This window comes from Saccopteryx bilineata, chromosome 5 (assembly GCF_036850765.1).
Source record: "Saccopteryx bilineata isolate mSacBil1 chromosome 5, mSacBil1_pri_phased_curated, whole genome shotgun sequence".
Lineage (NCBI taxonomy): Eukaryota > Metazoa > Chordata > Mammalia > Chiroptera > Emballonuridae > Saccopteryx > Saccopteryx bilineata.
Genome location: NC_089494.1, coordinates 196,292,400 through 196,303,277, shown reverse-complemented (window position 1 = coordinate 196,303,277; position 10,878 = coordinate 196,292,400). Strand labels below are relative to the sequence as shown.

Genomic DNA, 10,878 nt, shown 5'->3' with positions numbered 1-10,878 from the left:
ATGCGTTTTATGTTACACATTTTCAGCAGAGGCAGGAAACTAGAAACCCATAACTGCAGCTGACTCACTAACATTGACTCCCAACTCAGTCAGCACCTCTGATTCATTCATTCATTAAATAATAAATCTCAACTAAATGACAGACTCATCAAACAAAGATTTAAATTTATAATTAGTTCTCTCTCTGGGTAGGACATAAAAAAGTTTGTTCATCTAGGAAGATCCCTGTGTTTTGCTCTTTCATTTTTCCAGTTGTGGCTCCTCTATTTTTTCCTCAAATGCTCTTTTTTTCCCCCATCACAACATATATGTGATTAATTTATCCTCATGAAAGCATAAATAAGTGATAAAAGTCTAATGTTTCCTAGGAGTATTTGTTTCCACCATATTTAGGAATAAGGTCACTGGCTTAAATAAAAGAAATGAGATTCTCCTTAAATGAAAAGAAATGAATGTTAAGCATGTGAAAAGCAATAAAAAAGAATGTTTTTAGTAGCCCTGGCTAGTTGGCTCAGTGGTAGAGCGTCAGCCTGGCATGCAGGAGTTCCGGGTTCGATTCCCGGCCAGGGCACACAGGAGAAGCACTCATCTGCTTCCTCACTCCTCCCCCTCTCTCCTTCCCCTCTGTCTCTCTCTTCCCCTCCCGCAGCCAAGGCTCCATTGGAGCAAACATGGCCTGGGCGCTGAGGATGGCTCCATGGCCTCTGCCTCAGGCACTAGAATGGCCCTGGTTGCAACAGAGCAATGCTCCAGATGGGCAGAGCATCACCCCCTGGTGGGCATGCCGGGTGGATCCCAGTCGGGCGCATGCGGGAGTCTGTCTGACTGCCTCCCCGTTTCCAACTTCAGAAAAAAAAAAAAAAGAATGTTTTTAGTCATAAGTGTTTAAGTTGCTCTCCAAGTCAACTCAATAAGCCACCACCAGCAGTTAAAACGGGATGTCCGTCACAAAGCCTTCAACTCATTCATTCAGTTCCCAAAACACTGACCTCATAAAGTAGGTGCGCAGGCAACACTTGCCAATGAGAGCTACAAGGACTTCACTCTGATTATGCCACCACACCTCCTCCATCACCATGACAGCTTCCAAACCACTGTCACTCGCTTCCTGAGATTCTCAGCCTATGTCCTGACCTGGGAGATTGTGAAGCCTTTTGCTAACGCTGCCAGGGAGGGTGAGAATGAGTTCATGCCTAGGAAGGGCAGTTGGGTAAGGACGAGACCTGCTTCCACTATTACACAGAAACCAAACCCCACTATTCAGAAAAGCAGTTGCCAGTCAAACAGAGTTGCCAGTCACAGCAAAGTCGATTGTAAGCTCAGAAAGGAAAGTCTTTCTAGGACCGAACAAGTCTCTGTAAAATATTTCCCACTTGGATCTTCACCTAAAAATTGGCAGTTTTCAACACAAAAAGTGTCATTTAGTTCCCACCCCAGAAAAAGTGTCATCAGGAAGCCTGAGCTCCCCATTGTGACTTACCTGAGATCCATATCTCCATCAACCCAGAAGGTGAAGATGTTAGAGATGGTCCCTCCTGGGCAGCACCCCATGATGAGCACAGCAATCGCGTGGATGGGCTTCAGAGAGAAGGTGACGACCAGGAGATAGGCTATCAGAGGCATGAGCCCAAACTGGCAGAGCAGTCCCACAGCAATGCCCCAGGGTCTCCTGACGTGCAGCCATAGTTTCCGGATCTCCACAGAGCACCCCAAGGAGAACATAAGCAGGCCCATCATCACGGCTGACACCACTGTGAAAACAAGCTCCAGGTTCCCCGGCACCTGCAGCCCCACTGGCAGCTCCTCCTCTGAACTGTTGGCAGGGCAGGCGGAGCTGCCGGAACAATTTGCTCTCATCTCCTCATCTCCTTAAGGCAGCATTACAAATGAACATCCACTGAGATGGCTGGGCAGGTCTATCCTGCCACGTTTTGTAATAATAATGCAACGAAGTCACGCGTGGAGAATCAGTCCGATAGCTATTGGCCAGCCAGGTGATTCATCTTAATCTGATCAATTTCTTTACAGCTGGCATTATAAAAGCAGCTGTCATGGCCGTGAAACATACAATAAACTGTGGTTAAGTAGGGCTTTCCACTTCTGTTCTTACTCACCACTGAATATTAAAGTGAAATGAGACAAGCAAACTTATTGTCAAATGGGATGGTTGGCCAATGTAGTCAGCATCACATGGTGTTCCAGGAAAGTAGGGTGGATGCCAAGACAATTTCACAAAACTCAGTGGGGATTTCAAAGAGCTGGGATGCAATGTTTTGGAGAGAGAGGCTAATTCTGGGGAAAAAACAAAACAAAACAAAAAAGGCAATGAAGCCAAAGCCTGGCGTCATAGCGTTCATAAAGCAATTCTGTTGAAAATATTAAAGCAAAAGGCTGCCAGTTAAGGAAATGGCAGGGAGATCTAAGGATAACTGCCAGAGAGGTTCAGAATTAGTCTCGGTTTTTCTTTTTTCTACTTTTATTAGGATTTGTGTCAAAAGTCAATAATGAAACCTCTGTAAGAATAATGTGACCTGAGTATGTCTCATGAAACGTATGAAAACGTATTTCTATACCCAAAATCATTCAAGGAGCTGTCACTTTCTTTTGGAAAATAGTGTTGGCTTTGTGATACCACACCCTGGGGCCTCCTGGCGGGGCTGGGGAATTCTGTCAGGGGATGTATATAGTAAAGAGTGTGTCTGAAGCCTGAGCACAGTCTGAGGTCAGCCTCTAACCACAATGCCCTGGGGCCGCTCCGTGTGTTCTAACCAGGCACCTGCAAAATCAGACGAGGAAAATAGGGTTCTGTGAAACTAAACCTCCAAAAAAGGAGAGGCCACACCCTTTCTCACAGAGAGCAGAAAGGTTATTTGTGGGGCAAAGGTTGGTGACAAGGCACACTTTATAAATGCCTCTTCCTGTCTTCAAAGGAATACTAGCTACACATTGTGCATTTTTTGATTCAGAAATCATTTTTTCATGACAAAATGGGCATGTTAACTGTAATAAAAATACAAGCTGAATACAGATGTAAAATGAAAACAAACTATTTGAAGAAAGTGTCAACTGCCTTAGGCCAACAGGCTGCAAAAGCAGCTCTGAAGGCAGAACCTTGCTGGAGGCCACCAGAGGTCAGCATGACGACCTGCTGTCCCCAGCTTGCGTTTCTGTTTTTTGGTTTTTTATTGATTTTAATTTATTGTGTTTACATAGATTCTAGTGTCCCCCCAAGTGCACCCCCTCCCCCGTGTTCCCCTCAACATCCCCTTGGCCGCCCTCCCCGCAGCACCCTCCCCCTTCCCTCCAGGATTATCCCATCGTATCATCCATCCCCTTTCCCTCTGTCCGCTTTCCCTCTGGTCCCTTTGATCCCGCCTCTGTCTCTATTCCGTTTTATGCTTGAGAACAAGCCAACGTTCACACCAAACTTGATGAATTTGTCAGAAGGCAACTCAGAACCATCTGTTGTACATCTGCACAGAGCCGAGCAGAGAAATGGACACTTAAGAACTGGTTATGTCTCTGGGAAGCTCTGTGTTCCCAGCTTGAATAACACAGAGGTGTGGTAGAGCTGAGGAGGAATGGAGGAGGGAGAAAACTCATTTTCTGGAACCTACTGGTCGACAGGGCATGCTAGGGGCTTTATGCATATGTGTCTGAGGAAGCAAAACTTCCTTTTTTAAGCTATTTGGTAAGAGAAGGAATCAGACAATTCTTTCTGGATAATGCCCAAGAGTTTCTTGGCGGACTTTTGTTCCTGGCAGAATCACTTGAATGACTGACCCTTCTAAGTCATATAATTTAAGTTTAGCAAGCACTTCCATTGCATTTTTTTTTTAATTTTTAAATTTATTTATTTATTTTTACTTTATTTTTAAGTGAGAGAAGGGGAGATGGTAAGACAAACTCCCGCATGTGCTCCAACCAGGATCCACCCAGCAACCCCCATCTGAAGCCAATGCTCGAATCAGCCAAGCTATCCTCAGCACCAGGGGCTGACAGTGGAACCAATCAAGCCACTGGCTGCAGGAGGAGACGAAAGAAAGAGGGGGAAAGGGAGGAGGAGAGAAGCAGGTGGTCGCTTCTCCTGTGTGCCCTGACTGGGAATCAAACCCAGGACATCCATATGCCAGGCCAACACTCTATCCACTGAGCTATCCAGCCAGGACATAATTTTTATTTATTGATTTTAGTGAAAGAAAAATGCAGAGAGAAAGAGATAGGAATACCAACCTATTCTTGTTTGTGCCCTGACAGAAGATCGAAACTGCGAGCTCCGTGCTTAAGGATGATGCTCTAACCAACTAAGCCATCTGGCCAGGGCCTGCATTCCTAACTGAGGAGATGTGATAGCCACTTCAGTGATTTGCTTAGTGTTCAGCACTGACAGCTGGAGGGGAGGGGGCTAAATTTGCACATTGTCCTGAAGGAGCCTCCTAGAGGGAAAGGTGACTTTGACCACTACCCATTTCCAAATAACTGATATCTACTGGCAGGAAAATATACCACGGTCCAGTAACCCACCATGAAAGGGATTCTATCTGAACTGGTGGCAAGTTCCTCCGGATCCAGTCACCCTGGCACACTTGTCACAGGGTGATGAAGACAGTGACTGAGAGTATGTGGTTATAACCTGAAGGAACTTTGGGAGGCCAGATCCTAGCAAACAGCCATGTTGAGTGTCAGGATCTGGACCAGAAGGCAGCAGTGAGGAAGGACCCACTGGACTGGATGGGACCGAAAGTTCCCAGCTAAAACAACAGCAGCCAAAACCATGGCCTACCGTGGGCTGGTCGGGCTTTTCCAAGTTTCCACCTGGTTTGGGAAAGGAGACTTCTTTGGAAGAATAAGCCCCTGGTGTTATTGCTTAATTTGTAAAAAAATATATTTTAAATAGGGAATTCTAAACTTATGAACATGTAAGAATTCAACAATTAAAAATTTTTAACAAGTATGACCAAAACTATATCCCAAGCTAGTAAGGTGGGTCACGAGATCCTGTTGGGCAAACAAGTGTGTCAGGCTTCCTCACTTGCACTTTGCCTGATTGGCGCATGAGCACAGGGCAGCACATGTGTACAGTCTATGTAAGGCTTCAGGTGCTTGCCCTCAGGGAGGCCGATTGTAGATTGTGGATTGTCTACCGCCATTGGGAGGGCCACTTTTTTGCTCTTGTTTGCCAGAGAAGCCCTCCCCTCAAGGACACCGCCTGTTTGCTCATCAGCCCTGAGAAAGGGAAGCAGTTTTCCCTGCCTGCTTGCTCGTTCGCTGTTGTGAGACTCTAATAAACGGAATGGCCCACCCTTTTCCAGCTCCACAGTTCCTTTACCGGGACATGGAATTGTTCTCCAAACTAAAAATTGCTGCTGGGGAAACTCCTAAAAGCTTGAAGGACAGAAATAAGTCCTGTAGTTTCCAAAAGAGTTTAGGTAAACTCGTAAGAGATAGATCCAAAACAAGCTGAAAGAAACTGGTAGGGCAGCAGGGAGATATCTCCTGTTGGGCCTGTGGGCTCAATTAAAAAAAAAAATTCAGTGGTAAAGAAGTAGACAATTTACTCAGACACAACAGAAGGTAAAAAGCTTAATTCTATATTTTAAAAATCAAACTTCAGGCCCTGGCCAGTTTGCTCAGTGGTAGAGAATCGGCCTGGCGTGCAGGAGTACCAGGTTCGACTCCCGACCAGGGCACACAGGATAAGCACTCATCTGCTTCTCCACCCCTCCCCCTCTCCTTCCTCTCTGTCTCTCTCTTCCCCTCCCACAGCCAAGGCTCCATTGGAGCAAAGTTGGCCTGGGCACTAAGGATGGCTCTGTGGCCTCTGCCTCAGGCACTAGAATGGCTCTGATTGCGGCAGAGCGACACCCCAGATGGGCAGAGTATTGCCCCCTGGTGGACGTGCCGGGTGGATCCCGGTCAGGCGTATGCGGGAGTCTGTCTGACTGCCTCCCCGTTTCCAACTTCAGAAAAATACAAAAAAAAAAAAAAATCAAACTTCAAAAATAAAAACACTCTCAGCCCTGGCCAGTGGCTCAGTGGGTAGAGCTTCAGCCCAGCATCCCAGGTTCAATCCCCAGTCAAGACACACATGAGAGGTAACCATCTGCTTCTCTCCTCCTCCTTTCCTCATACCCTCCGTCTTCCCCGCCCACAGCCCAAGTGGTTTGGTTGCTTCAAGCATCGGCCCCAGACGAGGGTGGCCAGGTAGATCCCAGTCAGGGCGCATGCGGAAGTCAGTCTCTCTATCTTCTCTCCTCTCTTAAAAAAATTTTTTTTTAATTTAAAAATAAATAAATAAAAATACTCTTGCCTCACAGAGGGAAAAAAATGAGACCAATAATTGAAAAGAAAATTCACCAAAAGGGCATAGAAGTCAGTATCATCACTTCTCATCCTTGTGGCTAAGATCAAGTGTAGGAATCAACATCACTAATAATTTTTTAGTGTAATATATTAAAATATGTGTTGCCTATCAGTAGGAAAAATATGTGCTAATAACCATTTTCATGATAAGCCTAAGAAGCTGTCTTAATAAATAAACTGCAGCCTGACCTGTGGTGGCGCAGTGGGTAAATCATTGACCTGGAAATGCTGAGGTCGCTGGTTCGAAACCCTGGGCTTGCCTGGTCAAGGCACATATGGGAGTTGATGCTTCCAGCTCCTCCCCCCTTCTCTCTCTCTCTCTCTGTCTCTCTCCTCTCTCTCTCTCTCTCTCTCTCCCTCTCCTCTCTAAAATGAATAAATAAATAAATAAATATTTTAATTTTTTAAATAAATAAATAAGCTGCAATACTAGCAAAAAATGTATTTTTTATTTGGGGCTGATGTTCCTATATATAAAAGCATTCTTATAAATACATTCTTATTTATAACAGCAGTACTATTTATAAAAACATAAGACTGGGAACAACTTAAAGGTCCATTGTGAGACTGATTTAAGTAACTTATGATACAGCCATACAATGAAATATTGTGGAGCTGTTTAAAATGGAAAGATTTTAACCAAGAAGAATGTTTCTGTTAGAAGGTTAAGCAAAGGTAACATCAAGACCAAATGGTATCGATAGAATTCTCCCAGCCACGTTACAATAACAAGCACTAAGGAGACTAAATGGAAAGACTGCTTCTGCTATGCATGATTTTTTCTTTCTTCCTTACATTTTTTTTGTACAATCTAGTATCTTTGAAATGGCTGTTTATTACTATTTTTATAATCTACCAATTTTTATAATTATATAATGATTTCCAATATTTTTATAAGAAAAAAGAGTAAAGATAGAGGAAGTTGTGGTTATTTCAAGCAGCTCCCTACGTGTTAACAACCTGATGACTCCGTGAGGAGCCAGACTGTTGAGATGGCTCAATCACTGTCTCTGTTCCCATTTTTATAAGGTAGCCTAATAAATTCCAAAGCTTTCAGGTAAGAGACACCTGCCGAAAATGGAATGCAAGGGTATGAGAACTGATGGGCCAAGTCAAGACTTAGAGAACGGTGGTAAATGGGCTCACAATGTGTTTAGCCTGAAACAGCACCTGCCCCATCTTCATGGTAAAATAAATGGAAGGGAAAACAAAGCACCACCATGTCAACAAAACCAACGGGAAAGACCTGTTTACCCTGCTCGGTGGCATGTTATTTATAATAGTATTTGTGGTCCTTTAGCCAACAATCTTTTTTTATCTTAGCTCATCAGATCGGTTGTTATTAAGGTTATAACCATAAATTCTCATAGCCTATTTAAATCCTGGAATTATGAGAAGTCCACAAGTTAAAAAAAATGAAACTAATGGGATTTGTCAGCCACAAGAGCAAATTACTGATACTGATTTTATATGATAATAACAGTAACAGCACCTGACCAGTGATGGTGCAGTGGACAGAGCATCAACCTGGGACACTGAGGTCCCAGGTTCGAAACCCCTAATTGAACTCTAAAATTTTTAAAAAGAATTTCTGTGCTTCTCCTAGAAGCTTCTATTTCTGATCAATACATATGCTTCACTTTCATTCAGAATTAATTTTAGAGCCAGTATTTAATTGAGCATGCAGAAAAATCAATTTGGAGGTATCAAAAGTTCCCTACTTTGGCCATTTCAAGTTGAAACTTTTCCATTTTGGTAGTTAACCTGCAGGGTTATTAATGAGGGGCTGGTGTTCTTGGGGTTTGTTGACCTCAGAGGTATGATTTCCCATGTTAACTTTAGTTTATGTTAACTTTGTCTATCCGCTCTCTGAACAAATTTCTAGGGATATTGTGTAATAGGTTCAAGTGTGCGTGTGCTGCTTGTGGGTTGAGTGCCAAGGGAATTCCACTTCTCATGTCATCTCAAACCCTTTTACATGTCTTGATTTCTCTCCCCAGCTGCCTCATATAGCCATGATTCCTTGCAGCGCTAGGTAACCAACCTTCATGTGCGTGTTCCTGGACAAGTCAATTATCTAATTACAGTTGAGTTTGAAGTCCCTATGGGGCTCCTACACATCATGAACTGTGATGCCGTCTGACACTTCAACAGAGATTCTAAGTCACCTAAGAATAACTGAGATTTAGGCTGGAGGGAGGAAGTGCCCCTTATCTTCAGAGCTGTGTTCAGCTCTGAGTTCAGGCTCTCATTTATCGAGCAAAGGTTTTCTTTGTTCAGACTCACAGTTAAGTAGTTCCAATTGAAAAAGGCCAAAATTAAAAACCAGCCACCCATTATTATCCCCCTGTCCTGACTTAGCTTGTGTTCTCTCAACATTTAGGTTCACTTTGAGCATTTCCATAAACAGTTCAAATAAAGTCAGGACCTCCTACCTCAAAACAAGAAGGTCTGGAATTCCAAGAGAAACTCACCCAAGTTCACCAGATGCAAGACAAGAATCCATTGAGACACAAAGCACCGGTCTGAGCCTGCAAGGTGGTCCTAGATGGGCTTCTTTGAAATCTTGCTGACTACACCAAGTAAATGTCAATGTAAGAAGCTTCTAAACCTATTATGATAAGGTGCCACAGAATTGCAAAAATTAACATTCGTATCTTAAAAGGAAGAGTCAGGCCCATTTACCCTTCCTTTCTGAGGAGAAAAAACCCCAAGAGAAATAGATTAAAGAGGCAAAAGCTAGCTAGTAGTTAATCATAGTTTAACTTAGTTCTCTGGAAGGACTGGGGCCACTTGCTAGACATAGTAAAGAAGATAAAACTTATCTGAAAATTTCCTCTTCCCCTTCCTTAAGAGCCTTTAGGAGACAATGTTTATATATCTTAATTAAAAATTCCTACACTGATTCTAACTCTTCCCCCCTCCTGGAGTCTTGAGAGTGACGTATACCTCTAGACCAGTGGTAGTCAACCTGGTCCCTACCGCTCACTAGTGGGCGTCCCAGCTTTCATGGTGGGCGGTAGCAGAGCAACCAAAGTATAAATAAAATGATAGATTTAACTATAATAAATTGTTTTATAAAGGTTTATTCTGCCAAACTTAGCAAAAATTTGACATAAAGTACATGGTAAGTAATTATTATTATATGCTTTAACTTGCTGTAACTCTGCTTTATAAATTTTATAAAGTAAAGTTACTTCCCTACTTTATAAATCACCATTACTGTGGAACCGGTGGATGGTTAGAAAATTTTACTACTAACAGAGATACAGAAGTGGGCTGTAGGTATAAAAAGGTTGACTACCCCTGCTCTAGACAAAGGGATCACCAGCCCACTCTCCTTGCTTGAAAAACCTACATTCTGTAACATTTTATATGCTTTCTAATAATTATCCCTTTGAAATTCTTTATATGTATAAAACTCGTAAACTAAGCAAGCGGGGACTAGCTTAGTTTACACTTTTAGCAAAGGTAATTTCATTTAGCTTCTCTCCTTATCCTAAGCTAAACATTTCATTTCCCACTATTGTGGCGACAGGGATGGGTAGTAGACCCTAGAAGATCTGGGAATGTCTTTGCCGGGTATGTAAAACATTTATCACTACTGTGTTATCTTGTAGTCTTTTTCCTTTTAATAGATCCTATAGATAAATGTTGTAAGCTTGTTAGTAATTGACTATTGTACCATGCTTCCTCCTTACGCACCCCAACCTGTACTTGATTTTGTATAAAAGAAGGCTCAGAACTGTATGAGAGCCTACATGATTTGAGACCGTGCCCCATGTAGCTAGCCGGCTAATTAATAAACTCCTCAAATTTCTTCCTGGTGTCTCTATGTAACCCGCAGATTACAGTACTTCATAACACTGTAAGAATTTTTTCGTTTACTTGAGCCAAACTGTCAACAATTGCCAGGAAGCAAAGTCTCAACAGATTGAGAAAATGCTCTAGAAAATGGCAGTTTCACCACTTATTTTATACATTAGAATCAAATGGGAAGACATAAGGGGTTACACGAAATTAATTGGTGACAGATTAGGGAGGCAGGAGAAAGCTAAATGGGGAAATGTGTGGGATTGGATAAAAGTGAAAATGTATATGTTGTTGAACCATTTACATAGGTAGAACAGGACAGTTAACAGTTAGTGGTTCACAGAACAATAACAAAGAGGGGTCTGTTGGCTTCTGCTGAGGTGGGATGTCTGGCCTGATGGAGAAGGAAGATGATTCCAAGAGCATGTTATCAAGTGTGTTATCATAGATGCAAAAGACAGTAGACAGGCTTGAGTAAAAGCAAGCACTGGTCTTTGTTTAGAGAAAGTTCTTCCCTAGGACATGACTACCCACCGTAAACTGCCTTTAGTTAGAAAGGTTTGATTAGACCATGCTGTGTTTACCTTAGTTCTCCGAGTTCGCAAGGCCATTGTGCAGGCTTTCCCTGAGCTTGTCAGGTTCAGTTCGTGGGCACATCTTGATTTATTATTATTATTTTTTCGTCCACACAGGTTTAGTCTG

At 42.9% G+C, this 10,878-nt stretch overlaps 1 protein-coding gene across 2 annotated transcripts in view; it reads right to left on the bottom strand.

Annotated features, from left to right (window-relative positions):
* Positions 1-2,099, bottom strand: part of SLC10A6 (solute carrier family 10 member 6) — a 47,613-nt gene extending 45,514 nt beyond the window's left edge. For both annotated transcript variants that reach the window (XM_066281170.1, XM_066281171.1), the window contains exon 1: positions 1,481-2,099. In XM_066281170.1, coding sequence (XP_066137267.1) covers positions 1,481-1,857 — 377 coding nt within the window. In that variant the 5' untranslated portion in view covers positions 1,858-2,099. The remainder of the gene's footprint in view (positions 1-1,480) is intronic.
* Positions 2,100-10,878: the final 8,779 nt, after the last annotated feature.